This window comes from Camarhynchus parvulus, chromosome 23, assembly GCF_901933205.1.
Source record: "Camarhynchus parvulus chromosome 23, STF_HiC, whole genome shotgun sequence".
NCBI classification, from domain to species: domain Eukaryota; kingdom Metazoa; phylum Chordata; class Aves; order Passeriformes; family Thraupidae; genus Camarhynchus; species Camarhynchus parvulus.
The window spans coordinates 6,682,500-6,700,622 of record NC_044593.1 but is presented as its reverse complement, the minus strand read 5'-3'; the positions used below and the strand labels follow the sequence as shown (position 1 = coordinate 6,700,622).

The 18,123-nt window shown below is 53.2% G+C and overlaps 1 protein-coding gene across 1 annotated transcript; it reads right to left on the bottom strand.

Annotated features, from left to right (window-relative positions):
- Positions 1–1,671: 1,671 nt before the first annotated feature.
- MECR (mitochondrial trans-2-enoyl-CoA reductase) lies at positions 1,672–9,228 on the bottom strand. The gene is made up of 10 exons (XM_030964602.1): positions 8,975–9,228; positions 7,612–7,709; positions 7,306–7,437; positions 5,694–5,837; positions 5,508–5,610; positions 5,195–5,297; positions 4,708–4,781; positions 4,242–4,302; positions 3,706–3,778; positions 1,672–2,745 (listed from the first exon to the last, which is right to left on the bottom strand). Exons 1-10 carry the CDS (start codon positions 9,163–9,165, stop codon positions 2,582–2,584), a joined length of 1,143 nt encoding a protein of 380 aa, XP_030820462.1. The 5' UTR covers positions 9,166–9,228; the 3' UTR covers positions 1,672–2,581.
- Between the last annotated feature and the right edge of the window lie 8,895 nt (positions 9,229–18,123).

The window sequence follows — 18,123 nt, the reverse complement described above, 5'->3', positions numbered from 1 at the left end:
TAGGCATTTCTGCATGGGGGAGAAGGTCCCAAATGAAAAACCTAAGGTCTGGGACATTCGGATGTCCAATGCTGTCCCCTTCCCCATCCCTCCCTGAGTACTGCTCCCAGGGGCACTGGGACACAGCACTGCCCGGGCAGGACATTCCACATGGAAATACAGCTGGAATCAGCTCTGGGCTCAAACAGATCTCTGGGAAATCAGGGTTTTGGGGTTATTTCTGCATCTCCCACCTCCTGCTGCCAGGAGACAGGTGTCACGCTGTGATGTCACTGTGATGGAACACAGGCTGGAGAACTTCCCAGGCAGCTGGAGCCACAGGATTCCATCCTGCTGACTGTCAGGACCAAGAAGCTGGTTGGAGGCAGCCAAGCTGTGGAAAAAGAAGTCTAAATGGAGCTATCTTTACAGGAGACATCCTGTGCTTCTGTCACAGAAGATCCAGCTTGGTGGGTGGCTTCAGCTTCTCCTGACCATCCCAGAGATGATATGGGACCATCTTGGGATGCTGCTGTGGGACCCCCTGCAGACAAAAACGCCCTTGAAGGTTGGCCTGATGAATCCTGGGACCACAACATGAAATTTTTCTCCTTAGAGATCTCTGCTAGCACCAGACCTTTGGCTGACTCTTTCCTCAAGAAGCTCTGGGAGATCCTGAACAGCCAGAGTTTCGAGTCAATCTGGTGGGGCAACGATGGGAACTGCATTGTGATTGGAGAAAAGCTCTTCAGGAAGGAAGTGCTGGGCAGGAGGGGGCCCCAGAAGATCTTTGAAACTGAGTCCATGAGAAGCTTCCTTCTCCAGCTCATGTTCCATGGCTTCCGCAGAATGGAAGGGGATTCTCCCCTGCTGACCTCCATGGAGAAACTCAGAGCAGTAGCAGCAGCTGGGTCTACACTGGGAAAGGTACTCCGAGTTTCCTTGGGACACTCACAGGGAGGTTCAAGTTCAGCTAAAATGAGCCTTGACAAGGCTGGAGACTGGATGGGATCAAACAGCTTCGTTTTGTCTTGGGGTCAGTTAATCTGGGCACGCTGAGGGGCCTGAAAACTAGCGGGCTTTGGGTTTCTTCAGCAGTTTTCTGGCTTTTGACAACCCTACACTTCTCTGCTCCCAAATGCTCAAAACATGAGGGTGGATGTGACTTAACAAAGCTCTGTCCTAACACTTCACTCAGCCAAAGCCAGAGTCCTTTAAACACCCGTTTTAAACACCCATTTGTCCTTTCCAGTCACCTCCTGGCTCTCTCTCAGATTTCTTCCTCCTCCTTGCAGCAAACAACTTCTTTCCTTTGCCTTTTGCAGCTACTGTTCTACTCCAACCCCTTTTTCACGAGGGATGACCTGCCCTGTGTCCGGAGGGCTCTGCAGGGTGCTGGGGAAAGCGCAAACCCCCTGGCTGTGCCCCTCCCGGCCACTGAGATCCTGGCAAACCTCCCAAGGAAAAGGTGGGATGCTCAGCCGGCGGCAGGAGCGGAGGAGGAGGAGGACCCCCAGGCATGTCCGAGCAGCGGCTGCACGGCGCCCGAGGCACGGGCGGGCACAGCCCCCCGGGCCGGCACTGCCGGGCCCTCCCCACACAAGCGGCCTTGCAGGCGTGGCCCCGCCGGCGCCCGCAGGCCGCTCCTGCTCGGCCCCACGCCCCTCCTGCCCCACACGGGCCTCGCACGCCTCGCACTGCCCACACTCTGCGCTGGGCAGCCAAACCCAGGAGCTGCGCAGGGCCCCGGGGCTGAGCCGCCGCCGCCCTCCCGTCCGTGGTTTGGGATGGCCATGCTGGGGCCGGGGCCGGCGGCCGGCCGCGCTCCGACCCGCGGTCACTGCCCCACCTGCACCTGCACAGCCAGCGCTGCCGGGCCTCGGCACGGCTGGACTGGGAAGAGCAGGGGCCATAGGGAGCTTGTGGGGTCATAGAGTAGAAGAGCAGCACAGGAGGAAGCAAGAACACATTGTTGGTTGTTCTCAATAATAAATCTTTTCACATTGCTCTGCAGTGTCACAGTCACTGTCCCACACCCAGACTGGAGGGCCTTCAGGGACATTGAGGGTCTGGCTCCAGCCCTTGATGGCCAGAGGCTCCGGCCCTTGCAGTGCTCTTGGCCAAACCCCCCCGGGCTCCTCCAGGAGCTGCAGCAGCACCTAGGGCCACCCCAACCACACACCCCTCGTCATTTGGGGCAGTCCATGCCCCTTCCTCCTCCTACTCGGAGCTGGCCTGGAGGCAGCAGGACTGCAGGGAGATAACCTGGGCTTCCCTACCCATCCCACATTCCAGCTGGGATAACTACAGCCCTGCCAGCCCCAAAAGCACATCTGAGGGGGAACTGCTGTTCTTTTCACACCCTGAGCTGAGTGAGCCATCATTTGGGATCCCAAACTGCCACCCTCAGCCACAGTGAGACGCAGCCTTCCTCCTTGCAGCTCTTCCACACAAAGCTGCGGAGGCTTTTAAAGCTTTCAGTGGACATCCAAAATGTGAAAAACAAAGGAAAAAAAGAAATTCAATGGATCTGGAGGGTCTTTTCCCCCCTCAAGTCTGTGGACAAGCATTTGGAACAGGACAGGGCTCCAGGAGCTGCAGGTCAGAGGAGGAGGATCTGCTTGGAGGACACGAAGGGCTTCATGGAGGCGTCCAGCGCTGCCCTGTAGTCCTGAAGGGGGACCTCGGTGCAGGCCGGTGCTGTCAGCTGGCCCCTGCGGATGAGCTGGCACAGGGCGTCCATCATCGCAGCCACGCTCTCCTGGTCTGCACGGGAAGGAGGGAGCTCTCACTGCGCCACGCAGGGCCATCCACCACCCCTGGGAGCACCCGCCCGAGGCCATACGGAGTCCCTGGGTGTGACATGCCCCAGCTCAGGCATGTGGGATGAGGGAAGAGCCCCTGGCATGGTCCCTGCCTGAGGCCAGCATCAGTGTCAGCACCCTGGTGATGCCTTAAGTTTTAGCTTTCTTAATTTCCAGATTCTGTACTGCATTAGTGTGTAACTCTGAACTTCACATAAAGTGTCAGCAAGTTCTCCTCACAGTTCAGTCAGAACAATCCTTTTCCAGCCCCAGAACCAAGGACACCGCTGCAGCTTCAGGCCCAATAAGTGCAAACAAGAGCGAACTGAGGAGAGCAAACTGGGAGGATGGGACTGTAATTGGACAATTAACCCCAATATGGAAATGGACCAAAACTTATAGAAGTGTGAAAACTTGTGACCCACCATCCATCTTGGGTGTATCCTCGGCCAGGCTCTTGTACTGCCCAAGGTGTGTCCTTTGAAGGAAGCCTTTTAATAAATCCCTACTTTATTCCTTTAACACTGTCCAGCCTCTGCTCTAGGCAGCCTCTAAAGGCATCACTGGGACAAGAGAGATGTCTCTGTGAGTGGGATTGAGGATGGTGCTGGGTGGGGTTTGTTCCCACTTCCATGCCTGGCAGGGGACAGAACCTCAGTCCCCCTGGCTCAGGTCCCTCAGCCCCCCTGGCTCAGGTCCCTCAGCCCCCCTGGCTCAGGTCCCTCAGCCCCCCTGGCTCAGGTCCCTCAGCTCCCCTGGCTCAGGTCCCTCAGCTCCCCTGGCTCAGGTCCCTCAGCCCCCCTGGCTCAGGTCCCTCAGCTCCCCTGGCTCAGGTCCCTCAGCTCCCCAGCTCAGATCCCTCAGCTCCCCTGGTTCAGGTCCCTCAGCCCCCCAGCTCAGGTCCCTCAGCCCCCCGGCTCACCCTGCGCGTGGTCCTTCCGCCACTGCGTCATCCAGAACCCGCGGAGCCGCATGTCCCGGAAGATGAAGGCACTCTGTGGAATGTGTGACACCTGTGTGCCCTCCTGGTACCCAGCGATGTCCCCTTGTGCATCCAGTGACTCCCATGTCCCCTCACACAGGCAGTGACACGCGTGTGTCCCCTCCCAGCGTGACAATGGTGGAAAGTGGCAGTAAGGCCCCTTGTTAGAGCTCCCATTTGTGAGCCAGGGATGCAGAGAGGTGACTCTGAGGTGTGGAGTCAGGGCAGGTTTGATGCTCAGCACCTGTGGGATCATTTTCCCCCTGGAATTTTTTGGCAGTCCAAACCCTCCATATAAAAAGCCAAGAGCCCAGCAGTGGGATGCAGCTTGTCCTGTGATGGACCCCATCAGGCAAATTAAAAAGGCTGGAGGGTCTCAATCTGCACCTGGGGAGAGCCAGGTGCCCACAGTACTGAGGGGATGGGGACATGCAGTGGAGCACAGGAGACTAAGGAGGGACATCCCCAGTACTCACCACAGGCACCATCACAGGCTGCTTTGCCATCCCCCCATAGGTGACCATGGTCCCCTTGGGCCTGGAGTAGGAAAAGGGGGATTGGATTAAGTGGTCCCAAAAGTGCAGCTCTGAGTTGCTACCTCCTTCCTCTGCCATCCCCAACCCCCCTGGGGCTGTCCTTGCACCCAGGGCTCCCCAGTTATTCCTCAGATCCCACTTTCCAAGCTCTCCTCTTGCTTCCGTGCACCATTAGCTGAATTTGCAGCTCAGCACACCAGTTACACCTGGCCAGGACGTGGGGAACCTTCACAACTGGACCCCAACTACTCCCAGCAGCATGAGACTTCAAATCGCTTTTGTTACCCAAAACCAATTTTCCATTCATCTTTCCTCTCCAAAAGTTCAAGAGACTCCAGAGCAGGACCCTCTATTGCCAGTTTCTGTCCCCAAGCTTGTGCCCAAGCCACCACCCAGCCAAACTTACTGCAGATGCCGCAGCATCTCCGTGGTGCTTTTGCCTCCGACGCAATTCAGGGCGAGCCGGGGCCTCGGGATGCTCTGCAAGGGTTTATGACAAAGGTTCCCAAATTTTATGGCTTCTTTAGGGGATGGGACCATGGTTCTTGATAAAGCATCTGCATTAACCTCAACATTTACCTGAGGGCTGCTGAGAGCAGTAGAGCTAAAATCCATCAGAATCATGGAACAGATGGGGTTGGAAGGGACTCATTCCAATCCCCTGCCATGTGCAGAAGACACCTTCAGCTAGACCAGGCTGCTTCAAGCCCAATCTGATTGGAAGCAAAATCTGTGATCTTTCCCTTGTAGCAGCAGCAAAATCCCTCCACTACGAGGGCTAAATCCTGATCTAGAGAGAAATTTGTCCTTCCCACCATCCCTGCATTTCCCTGCAGTGCTGAACAGCAGCAACAGCCCTGGACCATCTCTCAGTGGGATCAGCATTGAGGTACCTTAAATATATCTTTCATCTCTGGCTTTCTCAGCATCTCCTCTGTGACGACATGGTCAGCGCCCAGGGCCATCAGCCTCTCCACCAGTTTCGAGAGATCATGTCTGGGGAGGGAAAAAGGAGATAAAAAAGAGGACTAGATGAGCCAGGAAGCAGAGTTCCCCCTTCTCCTTCCTTCTGCTCTGGTGTTGCGTGGGGACAACAGGAAAGAGGCTGGAGAACAACTTGGAGGAGGAAATGGGAGAAAATCCTGGGTTGGATGGGCAGGATGAACAGATCCAGCTCCCAGACTCGCTCCTCCCCAGAGGACCCACCTGTCCCTCACCACATTGATGGTCTTGATGCCAGAGGCCCTGGCGATCTGGATGACGGCCTGGCCCACCCCGCTGTTGGCGGCATTCTGGATGACGGAGTCACCTGGATGTGAATAAACCCAGATTCCCACTGCAGAGGCAGCCAGGAAATCCACGTGGAATTGCTCCCTCGTGGCAGGGCCATACCAGGTGCCAGGCTCTCGAAGTCAGCCAGCAGACGGAACGCCGTGCAGGGGTTGACGCTCAGAGTGGCAGCACAGAGCACCGGGATGTCACTGGGCACCTTCAGCAGCATCTCCTCAGGGAACACTCCCCATGTCCGCCACGTCCCTGGGAACAGCAGCACCATGGGCACAGCCACAGCAGGGGGGAAAGCAAAGGAAAACCATCAGCTCACATTGTATTGTAGCCTTGGCACCGGCAGCATCAGGTGCTGGGAACCAGCTACACCCTGGAGAGAGAATTATGGAATAGGTTCCCATATGGGTAGAGTCAAAATGCTCCAAGAGGCAAGGAATGGATTCCTCGTTGCCTGCCAAGATTTATCACCCAGCAAAGCCTAATCATTTCCCAGAGGGATAATGGGACTGGGGCTCCGTGGGTATGTGTACAGAGATAATGGAAGTACTCTCCATCCTATGGATGAGCCCATATATTCCAAGCCAATTTAGTCAGCTTTACTCTCTCTACGCTTATATCCAATTTAACCCTCTATCATCTATTTACAGTGGTTTTATGCTTAAAAATACCCCATTAGGCTCTTAACGCTATCGTTTTCCTTCTCTCATTTAGCAAAAAGTCTTTTAAGAGGAAATAGGCAAAGAACAAGCTGTGACACTAAACCACAACCAGCAAATATCAGGCCATTGGCATTTTGGAGGAGCATGGGAGACATTTGTTGGGAAATAAATTCCCACACTTTCCCAGCAGAGCATTATTAAAGAGAAAACTACAGTGAGAGGCCACCGTGACCTTGCCCATGTGAAATATTTTATCCCAGCTCTTTAGGGAAGTTCTAAGCTGATATGACAAAACGTGGTTGTTTCCCGAGAAACACTGATTGCTGCAATGCTTTGTAATAGCACAGACATCCCATAAAGGGTCTATGCTACAGAAAAGAAGATTATTGCTAAATTTAAGTTTGGCATAAGGAATGGCATTGCCACTGCTCCTCCATTCCAGTTGTTCTAGGGTGCACGCTAAGTCCTGTGCACAGAAGCCCCTTCCCTGGGGACCCCCATCCTTCTCGAGAACGTTCCTGTGTCTGTGGAGGATATGCATCATCACTTGCTAGGGCTGGGCAGCAGAAACTCAGCTTGCTTTTAAAAAATACATTAAAAATAAAATAAAAACAACTTCATTAATTTAAAAGAAAAACATGTAGTGAAAATAAACCAAGGCATAAACAGGTAAGAAATAACCCCATCAATCATCCCAATTGTCTCATTGTGATTGGTCTCACATGGCACTAAATTGGTTCCAACTCCTGCTTTCCTTGCCCAGCATTCCCTAATGGAGTTTTGTTCCCCATTTTGAGTCCCATCCCATCAGGTGTAATTGCTGTAAGTGCAGGGGTTCATGGCTCTACCCACACCCTGCAAAGATGGTGCTTTGGAGAGCTGTGCTTTTGCACTGGAACCCCCAAAATCCCCACAGCAGCTCACACAGGAGCTGACCACGGGTTTGCTCTCTGGGCAAGCCTGAGCACCCCCCATGGGCTCCAGCACCACAAAATCCCCAGTGAAGATGCTTTGCGGGGGGGTGAGCAAGGACCCAGCAGTGCCGAGGATGAACTCACCGAGTCCGGCGTCCGCGGGGATGACCCAGTCCCCAGGTTTCAGAGCCTTCACACGGCGCCCAACCTCCAGCACCTCCCCGACACCTTCGTTCCCCCCCACGGCTGGCAGCGGTGACAGGAGGGGGTAGGTTCCTGTAGGGAAGCTGGAGGTGAGCTGGAGGCCCCCTCATACCCCAAAATCCCCGTGCCAGGAGCCATCTCTGAGCACTCAGAGACAGGAGTTGGGTTTGAAGATCCTGGTGGGTCCCTTCCAACTCGGAGCATCCTGCAAGGGCCAATGTGCACAGTATTAATCCAACACACTACCTTGGATCATGTTGATGTCGGCAGGATTGATGGGGGCTGCCAACATCTTGACGTGGACATCACAGTCCCCCAGCTTGGGCACTTCCAGATCCTTCAGTCTGAACAGGTAAACACAAAGGAAAAGGGCATTAACACCAGTTTGATGGTGTCTTATGTGCTGTGGCTGAAGCTGGAGGGTGCCTGTATCACCTACGCACCTCACCTAAATTACCAGCACCATATGCCCCATCCCATTAAAACAATCAGATTTCTGTTAAACAGAAGGACAGATTTTTGGAGGAGGCTGCTAAAAGCCAACCGCCCAAAACAATCCCGTGTCATCAAGCTCAGAGATGCTCACTAAACTTAACAAACTCAGCAGGTCGTGTCAAAAAGCTGCGGTTTTGGCTGGGGATTTTACGGCTCATCCTGCCCCGCTCAAGCGTTATGGGAACCTGGGGTATTTCTGGAAATCTGTGAAAAGGGAGAAGTCATAAAGCACAAAGCAAGACCAGTCTTGCAGAAGCAGTGGGGTGGTAACAGCAAATCTCAGGAAGCAGCAGTGGTGACAAGCACCGTTGCACAACTAAATGATCATCTGGAAGAGCAACAGTCCTTCTCCAAAAAAACAGGGGGGTGGTGTCTGGATGCACCTCGATAATGTATCAGCAGGAACTGAGCTGGTTCAAGAGGGGCAGCAAGAGCTCAAAGTCTCCTCCCTTGAAAAAAAAAAGGCCTAAACTCCACTAAACGACAACTTTCTCCTTTCCAGGATTTTTGATGCTGAGCATCAGCAGTTGTCCCAAAAAATGCTTGTGATGCTGCTTTGGTCCCTAAATTGGGATCTCAAAGGGAAGACCCATCAATGGGATGCAACCCAGGGTGAAGCTGGGGCACAGCAATGCTGAGGCATGGACCTCCCTGTCATACCCTAAATTATGCAAGAACGGGCTTTTTGACAAAAACATGAGGTTTAAGGCCAACTGACAGAGCAGCAGCAGGAGGGTGGGGGATATGGAGGCATCACCCCCAGCATCCACCTGTGAAACCATGGCACCTGGAAAACATTGGGGCATCCTAGGGTCCTCCAGTCCCTCTGTGTGTTCAGCGGTCCCACAGGGAGCTGCAACCCATCCCCACCCTTCACACCTGGGGTGGGCAAGTCCTGGCCCCCCTGCACGGCACCTCCAAAGCAGCCCTGCAGCACCCCAAAACCAGCACCCCACTCCTCTCTGCACCCCTGCAGCTCCACATCTCTGCCCAGCTGTGCCCCCCTCCCCAGCCTTGGCCCTACGCCTGCACCCCCTCCCTGCAATGCCCCCCCACATTCACACCCACCCCATTCCTGCACCCCCTGCAATGCACCCCCGTGTCCCATCCTTACTGCACGACGGCTGCGGCCTCCCCGTGCCGCTCATAGAGCAGCCCGAGCGGAGGGGTCCCCGCCCTGGCCGACCGTGCCCGCACCGGGGGGGTCCGAACCAGGGAGGTCAGCACTCGGAGGGTCCGTCCCGGCGGGGTCGCCACTCGAGGGATCCGCGCCCCGCGCAGCACCCGCGCTGTCGATCGCTGCATTCGGCTGAACTCGGCTCCGCTCGGCTCAACTCGGCACTTCTCGGCACTCCCCGGCTGAGCCCGGCGCTGCCGCCAGCGACGCTCGGGTTAGCCCCGCCCCGCCGGCCCGCCCCCCCCCCGCGCCTTAAGGCGGCCCGGCCGCTGGTGCGCCGAGGGGGCGGGGATTCGGCGGGGACGCCCCGCGCCCTCCCCGGGCCCGCTTGCCGCTGGTTTGTCCCGAAAACGCTGTAAAGTTATTAACTGTGCCCGCGTCTGCGCAGCCAGGCATCGTTGATGGGCACAGGAGCATCTCGGTCCGCTTGGTCACTGGATCATGGAATCGTTTAGATCGGAAAATACCTCCAGGATCGTCGTTGTGAGACAGCCCTGGATCCCTGGCAGTGCCCAAGGCCAGGCTGGACATTGGGGCTGGGAGCACCTGGGAGAGTGGGAGGTGTCGCTGCCGTGGCAGGCGTGGAATGGGATGAACTTTAAGGTCTCTTCCCACCCAAACCATTGCATGGTTCTGTGATTTGGGGGAGAAAAGTCCCTTTTCTCTGCTTTACTACGCAGTGCCTTCCAGCTGCCCTGTCTGGGATAGACACTCCGTGCAGTTCGGCAGATGATTGTTTAAAACAACAGATGCCTGACGCAAGTGGTGAGAAAAAAATTCCCGACAGTAATTTAATTCAATGTTTTGTATAATTATCTTGAAGGAAAGGTCTCATTTAGTCTTCCAATTATAATTGACTAGATCAGAGAGGGAACAGAGAAGCAGAGCCTCCTGCCTTCCCGATAGACCTGCCACAGAGAATTGCTTTGCAAAGGATTGATATCCAAGGGACGAGTTGCTTGGTTCAGCCCCACAGATTCCTCCTGGATCCTCACAGATTGTCCCAAGACTGGCCCCATTCTGGTGATCCAGCACAGACAGACACTGCTGGGTACTAAAACAAGGCCAGGTGCTCAGGGCAGGATCTTTCTGTCTCAGGTGACCCAGCCCTAAGACTGTCATGATCCTAAATAGAAGATTTAGTCAAGCTGCTTGGTATGTTCACATAATTTTTTAACAAAAAAGGAAAGCAACATATTCTTTGGGGTGTGAATTCAGATTCAAGATGATCAAGATGAACGAAAAGTTCAGGTTTGGAAAAAACTCTCTTCCAAAGTGCTGGTGACAGGTTTTCTGCCTTTTCTAGGTTATGATTTGCTTTTGGGGGTGCCTTGGAGGGCTCGGGGGTGTTCCTACCAGAGCCTGTGTGACAGCATGGGGGAGAGAGACTAAAAAAGAACTTTTCTCACCAACTTCTTTAGTTTATAAGGAGCCTTGAGGTCACTTGTAGGTGGATGTAAAAGTCTCCCATGTGATGGCACTGCAAGGACAGCAGAGTCAGAGTCAGATGTCACTGCAAGGACAGACAAAACAGCCTTTTCCCACCTGGTTGGTTTGGGATCCTGGACACATCCAGGTCCTGGCAGCCCCTCCACCTCCAGGCAGGAAGGGGCCTCCCCAGCTGCCTCCAGCATGGCTGGACATCTCAATCATTTTAATCTAATCACAACAATAAAAGAATGGGATTTTAATACCTTCAAAACCTACAGCTTTCCAAGGACGCCAGGAATGCCTCAGATATTTTGTGTTGGGGGGAAGCACGAGCAATCCATGGTGGAGAATGCTGGTCGTGTCCATGCTCTGCCCAGCATGGCAAAGGGTTAATCACTAATTACAGAAGCCAAAGGAGAGGCCTCTCCATCCCCTTGCAAACATGTGCGCCCGCAAATCAGAGCTGGCAGACGATTTATGATTATTTTGTTAATGTTTCTCCTGTAACAAGCACAATTTCCGGGTGATTAATGACTACTTCATATCCTGGAATTGCACTTTTTTATAGGAGTGTTGCATGAAAATCCACTTTGCACTTGAGGGTTTAGGAGTGGGTGGGCGGAGGAGGAAGAGGAGATGATTCCCCAGCACCTGGCAGGGGGAAGGAGTGCTGTCCTCTGCTCCCCTCTGCTTTAACCCCTGTTATTGTTAACGAGTTCTGATTTTTCACAATATCATGATTTACAGCCATCGATTAATTGGAGTTGTTCACACTTGGGAATGGCTGGAAAGCAAAAGTGCTGATGATAAGTTGGATTTGTTCCTGCAGGCGTAAGGGGATGCAGGGTGAGAACAAGCAGCTTTGTGACACCAGGGTGGCATTTGCTGGGATTTCATCCCTAAATCCTGTTGAGGACAGAGATTTTATCTCCTGGTTTAGGAGGAGTTGAGCCCAGCAGGTTCAGCCTGACCCCAGGAGCCTCATGTGGACTATGCTGCCTCCAGCTCTCCCAGTGCTTAATTAAGTTAATGTGGAATTATTAATTAACTGCTTATAAGACTGACACCCCTTTTAATTAAAGGGAATAATAATTTATTGCCTTTTCCCTTTTTGGTGGAGAAATGGAAGGTGTGTCTGCTTTGCTTAGGAAAAAATAAGAAAGCTGAGGCTGGAGAGATTTCTGGGAAGGGTTTCTGAGGGGGGATTTTGATGTTGCATCTCCGTGGCTGTTCCAGGGCAGCTAGATGTGGTGCAAGCCCTGTTGGATCCCCTGGACATCAAGTCAAGAGGCTGGGATGGGATTTCAGGGCTGGGATGCACCAAAAGGACGAGGCTTGCAAACAAGCTGCAAAATATCTTCCTTGTTCAGGCAGAGAAGGGGATGCTCAGAATCCCCCATGGGGGAAGGCGGCGGAGGGGCTGCCCCGGCCCTCGAGCCCTGAGCTCCTGTGTCCCCAGACCCTTCTCCCTCTTCCAATCACTGCAGCCACCATCCTGCTCCTGTGTCCATTGCAGGCTCCTGGGGCCAGTCCCTCCCCACCTCCTGCATTTTGTAATGCTTAAGAACAGCTCAGCTGGTTATTTTCCCATTTGGAACCTCATTCCCCCCAAACCCAGCACTGCTGGCAGAGCCCCATTGCTCTGACATCAATCGCTTTTTATTAGACATGCCTGAATCTTTGAATGGAAAACACATTCTCCTTAAAGATCTGCTTTACATGATCCTTGGTTTATCCCTGAATCCCTCATTTAACATCTCTGATGGAGCTGGACAATCCCATAAACTATTGAATTCTTCACCTCAAAACGTGTGCCTGATGGTCCCAGCTCCATATGGGGATGAGGGCAGTGGGTTGGGATGCCCACAGAGGTTTTTTTAAGCCCACTGATGGCTGTTTTTTGCCTCTGATTTTTATTAATCCCCCTTTAAGTTGTTTTATTGTCAGATAATTAAGAAAAAATGTCTAGGAAGAAACATGACGCTCAGTGGCGAATGGAGAATTGATGAGTTCTGATCCTCTGCCAAGGAGATGAACAAGGAGGATTCAACTCCAGCCGTAAATTAGGAAGGAGAGAGAGATGCTGAGAGGATCCAGCTGTGCTGGGACATCGTCCTTGCTTGCTCCTTGCTTTTCCCATCATGGCTTTTTCCTGTGCTGCCAATATTCAGGTTGTGCAGTGGAGCTCTTCCATCCCTGGACTTTCAGGGTGATTGATGTAAAAACCATCCTGTTCAGGCATTTTTCCAGCTTGGGACAGTGCAGGAACTGGTCTCGGGGGTTGGTGTTTGGGAGGTGGCTCAGAAGTGAGGTGTGATGTCCACAGGGCATCATCCAGCTGGATGAGGAAGAGGATGGCTGGGGTGGGGAGGGGAGACGCTGCTTTTGGGGAGGTGCTTCTTTTGGGCCCCATGTTGCCACAATGGCACCCAGAGGCATCATCCCAAGTGACTTGGCAGCGGACATCTCTTGGAACAGCTTGAAAAGTTTCCCAGGTGAAAAAAGGCACCAAATTGGTGTCTTTTATCCTTTTTAAACTGCATTTTAACTTCTCATTTTCCTTCTGTTGTCTGTAGACCTGAAATGTCCCCATCATTGCAGGAAATCGTTAGTATGAACAATTATTTGGGAAAAGAACTGATGTCTGGGTTCTGTCCATTCCTGAGCCAGTTGGTTTTGTTTGTTCCCATGAGATGCCTGATGAACTCTTTTTGTCACAAACTGCCAAGCGCGTCCTTTCCCCAATGGGTTTTGAAAAGGCACCAAAGCAGAGCTGCTGATGCTCAGAGGAGGGCAAATAAGAGAGAGGAGAGCTGACGCTTCCCCTGCACATAAAACTGAACAAAATAAACCCAAACAAGATGTAAAACCAAATTTAAAATGATAATAAATAAACGTTGGATGTGATACTGTTCCCTCCTTTCCTTGCTGTTGGATTTTAAAAGGAGCTGGTTGCATAGCCAGCTCTGTGCTCAGGCTCCAGCCTGTCAGCACTGAGACATGATTATGAGAAATTTGAGCAATAGCCAAACCTCAGGTCTGAAAATAAATGACATTTGTGATTTTGGATGTGATCAGAGACACAAAATGCCTCAGCTGATTTACATCCCTCCAAAGAAAACCTCCATCCTGAGGCAATACCGAAGGAGCAGCACAAAGAGCTTTGGTGGAGAACTGGCTGGGTTCAATGCCTTGGTTCTGGTTGGCTTTTAATCAAGGTCATTTTCTTGCGAGGTTTAGAGATGGGCAAATGCATGCAGCTGGAATGGCAGCTGGGCTGGGTGAAGTGCTGAGCAGGTGGGCAGATGGATGCTGCATGGTACTGGGTATTTTGGGGTTAAAAGCAGTCTGTGAAAATTCCAGGAGCATTTATGACGCTCCCAGACAGCTCCAAAAGCAGAGAAGGGACTGGAATGGACACTTGTGTCCCCAGTAATGTGATTTTTAACTGTTTATGTGACAATTCCAGGGTAGGGACCACAAGGTAATGCAGAGTTATTCCTGCATTTCTACCCCACACTCACAGAGGTCTTTCCAAGAATAAAAAAAAGATACAAAAATGACCTGAAGGAAGAAAAATAAGCCCACAACAAGGTGACATGGAGGAAACATTTGGGCTTTTCCTGCAGGGGTGGCCAGGAAGCAGCTGTGACTCCAGGTGCCGTGGGTGCAGCCCCAGGAGCATCACAGTGTGCCCAGAAGTGACACTGGTGGTGCTGGTGTCCGCATGTCTGTCACACTCCAGAGAGGACAGAAATGGGAGGGTTTAGGGGGGTAACAGAGGGGGAACAAGCAGAGTCCTAGTAAGTGTTGGGATTTAAAATTCTGCAGTGGAGCTGCTGCCTTGGGCTGTTCTTCACCAGCCCAGGAGGGAGGCCCTGGGGGTTTGCATCCCTCTAAGGAGGTCCTGTGAAACCCCACTGCGGGAGTCGGTGGCACAGGGAGGTCAGTCAGGGCTGGCCAGGGCAGTGGTGGCCTGCAGGGCGCACCCAGGGCTCCCAGCTAGCTCCAGAGCATCTCCCACAGGGGCTGGGATGCTGCTGCGGGCAGGGGATGCAGGGGATGCTGCTGTGGGCTGGGCTGGATGTTCCACCTGCAGATCTGGGGACATTGCATGGAGGTCTTGAGAAATGCAGGGACAGCTTGAGACATCTCTTTTTGAGATGAAAAGCAAAGTTTCTCCTTGGAATTAGTACCTGGGGTGAGAAAACAGCAGTTTTCTGGATGCAAGTGGTCCAAGGATTTAGCCACATGTGGGACATTCATGAGGTTGTGCCACTGAGCAGTCAAAAAATGTTGGAGCAGCACCCGGGTGAGGATTTAGCTCTGTGTGTTGGCACTGATCCTTGGGCTTCCCAATTCCCCATGGAGAAACCCCTGTGCCCTTTGAGCCCAAACCAAGAGGTGGCTTGGTGAAGAGCTGGATCTTAAATAACATCTTCGAACACCTTGTAACATCTTCTAACATTTTCCTAGCTATTTCCCCTGGGAACTCTTGTTCATTTGTTGCATAGAACAGGAATAGGGAGTTTTATTTGGATGAAGGCACAGAAGTTATTTCATCCTTTCAGGCTGTGATAACTCATCTAATAGCCCTATTACATCCGGCCACGGCACTGCGGCGGGCGTCTGACCACTTGGGGCTGGACAGACAGGGAGGAGAACAGCAGGATGAGATAATCTATTTTGTCTGTTAAGAAAGAAAAAGGGCTTTTGGCATTAGCAAAAGGCAGGTGATTTAAGAAAATAGCAGAGAGTTGTTAGAGCTGGATGGGGGTGTGACAGGTGGAGGTATAGAAAAAGAAATGGGGGGATATGGGAGAAAGAGGGAGAGAGACTGGAGTAAATGGGAAAGGAGGAAAGAAAAACAGAAGGCAAAAATTTTTTGGGGGGTGAAATTGCTTAAAATTCAGTGTGGGGTGTTGTGTCCCAGCAGCTCTGCAAGAGCCGTTTGCTGCAGGGAAGGCACTGCTGGGAGTGATGCTGGGGAGGGAGTGATGGGCTCTGTGTCCTGTGGGCTTAATGGGGAAAAATGAGGAATTACTGTGCTGGCAGCAAAAGATGGTATTCTGAGATAAGTCAAAATTTAAAGGGTTTTGGTGTGGTCGATATGGAGATGCTTGCCCAGTGGTTTGGGGAGGATGAGTGGGTGCTGCAGCTCCATCCCTGGGCTCTGTGATAAGGGCTCAGGGCAGCCCCACTCCCTCAACCTGCCATTTCACAGAGGTATCTGAGAGCAAAAGAATCCTCCTGCAAGTACTGCTGGCTCCTAAGACATTCAAAGCCCCAAATCCCATCTCTTTACCCCCAACCTGGGAGAAGGGATAAGATGTGATGTAGCCACACTGGCTGCGCTTGAGGCTGCTGTCACGGAGCACCCTGGAGCTGAAAACATTTCTCTCTTGAGTGGGAGGGATAGTTGCAGTGGAGACCATTTGCAATCACAGCAAGGCCTATATTTTTCCTGCAAATGACTGTACTTGAAAAGTGATTACTTCATTTTAACTCGATTGCTCCTGCAAGACCGTCGGGGGCTGATGGCACAGGGAGACATGGCAGGGGACTGCAGGCTCATCCTGCCAGTGCTCAGGGTGGGAGGAGATGCTTGGGAAGGGTTAGGGGAAAGGATTTGCATCTCGGGAATGGGATGGAGCTTGGTCCTGATGGGTTGTCACTGGCTTCATCCCTGTAGCTTCACGGGGCAGTGCCATCTGCCCACCCATCATTCCTTCCTCACTGCTTCCCTTTGTCCCTCCTTTCTTCCTCGGTGCAGGGCTAGTCCCAGACCACACATGATGGGTGCTGTGTCCCCTCCAAACCCATCCTGTGTCCCTGTCTGCCCCCCTGGCCCTGTCAGTGCCAGGCAGGTTTCCCCCAGCTGGGGAAGCAGTGGTGGGTCCTTGGCAAACTTTCCTCCATTTCAGCCCTGTTGGACAGGTGGGATTGAGCTGGATGTGCTGGAGGGGCAATTGTCAGTAACTGTCCTCATGCAGAGCCCTGAGGACAATTCCTGCTTGTCCCCAAACGTGGTCACAACATGAATGCACATCATCCACATATTCCTCCCTGCATCCCTCCCCAGACTCAGCTCCATCATCCCGGGAGGCTCCCCCAAGCCCCTTCCCCAGGGGAGGAGTCCCCAGGAGGTGCCTCCTGCCCGCCCCGGGCCAGTGCCAGCCCTTCGCAGGGACAAGGAGCCTTTGTGGAGCCCCCGTGCCCGTCCCGCTGCGCTCATGCGAAACTGGTGCGGTGCCCGCAGTGCGCGGTAGGTCCTGGGCGCATTGATGATCCCGCTGGAGAAGCACGGGAGTGGCACCGGATGAACCCCAGGGCTCACCCGAGGAGGTGGCACGGATGGGCTGTGGGACTGTCAGAGCAGGACGGTGACCCACAGGGAACGGGGAACAGTTCTGTTGTGATACGCTGGCTGCAACAAAACACCTTTTTATTGTTTTTTGAAGTCATTGCTTTGGAAGTACAATTCAGGGGTTTAAAAGGTGGTGGAAAGCACAGCACAGTGCTCCAACAGGCTTGTGAAGCTTAAAAACTCCACGTTTCCTGGTTGATTCCCCCAGAATCCTGGGAATATTTTGCTTCTGCTTACCCGTGGCTGCATTTCCTCCCTGAACATATTCAGTTCAGCTGCTGGGTCAAGACCCCTCCAGATTCCTCCCCAGTCTGGGCAGAGACTATCCACAGCTCATCCCTCGGCTGCTGCATCACCCAGCTCCTCTTCCCAGAAGGATTTGGGGGATTTTTCTCAAAAAAACTCCAGGGGGACCCTGCAAAGTGCCACCCTCTGCACCGTGCCAGCCTGCGCCGTGCCAGCCCTCTCCTGCCTTCGCTGCCACACATCTAAGCAGCTTAATTCCCTTACTGGGCATTATTTTAACAGGCTTTTAGTGTCCCAGGGGAGAGGATTTATCAGGATCACTCCATGCTCAGCGTGAGGCAGCTTGGAGAGGAGTGTCCATCACCCTCTGCCCTCACCCCAGATGTGCTGTCCTGGTTGAGGGACACATGGTACTGGTCTGGTTTGTCCCCAGATCCATGGGGATGAATGCATCCCTGCAAGAAGTGTCACCATGGTGCTAACCTGCTGGGGGTGCTGCTGGGGGCAACTGGGAATGGAAGATAAACGTTTTGTACCCCCATGGCACAGGCAGGGGTGACACCGGGGACACTGCCAGGAGGAGTATTTGGGGTTGGCAGCTCTGAGGTGACCCCAGATGTGCTGAACCCCTGTCCCAGTGAGGAGGGGGCCAGGTGGGGTCTCTGCAGCGTCCCCAGGTCAGTGCAGTGTCCCCAAGGCTGTGTAGTGTCCCCAGGGCTGTGCAGTGCCATGTGTCAGTGCAGTGTCCCCAGATAATGAAGCCAGCCCAACACGGAGAAGCAGCACAGCAGCATCCCTAGGGATGAGCTGAACTTGGATGAAGCTGGCGGGCAGTGCTGTCCTACTTCTGAGGCTGGGAGCTCCCTGGTGGGTTCACTGGGCTCAGCAACCCCCAGATACCATCCCCTGTGCCTCTGTCACCCTGCTGGATGCTGGCAACTGGGTGCTGTCTTTCAGGACAAGGCTGAATCATCGCAGGGTGATGCCAATGCCAGAGATTCTCCCTGTGTGATTTGGGGTAAGAAGTCCCAATATTTCCAGC

What these genes read in the sequence shown, in the direction of transcription:
- MECR (XM_030964602.1), bottom strand. Translation starts at nt 9,165, where the DNA reads ATGCAGCGATCGACAGCGCGGGTGCTGCGCGGGGCGCGGATCCCTCGA. An exon ending in CGACATCAACATGATCCAAG is followed by an intron (nt 7,438 to 7,611) that starts GTAGTGTGTTGG and finishes GCTTCCCTACAG; the next exon opens with GAACCTACCCCCTCCTGTCA. An exon ending in GCGGAAGGACCACGCGCAGG is followed by an intron (nt 2,746 to 3,705) that starts GTGAGCCGGGGG and finishes CTTCCCGTGCAG; the next exon opens with ACCAGGAGAGCGTGGCTGCG.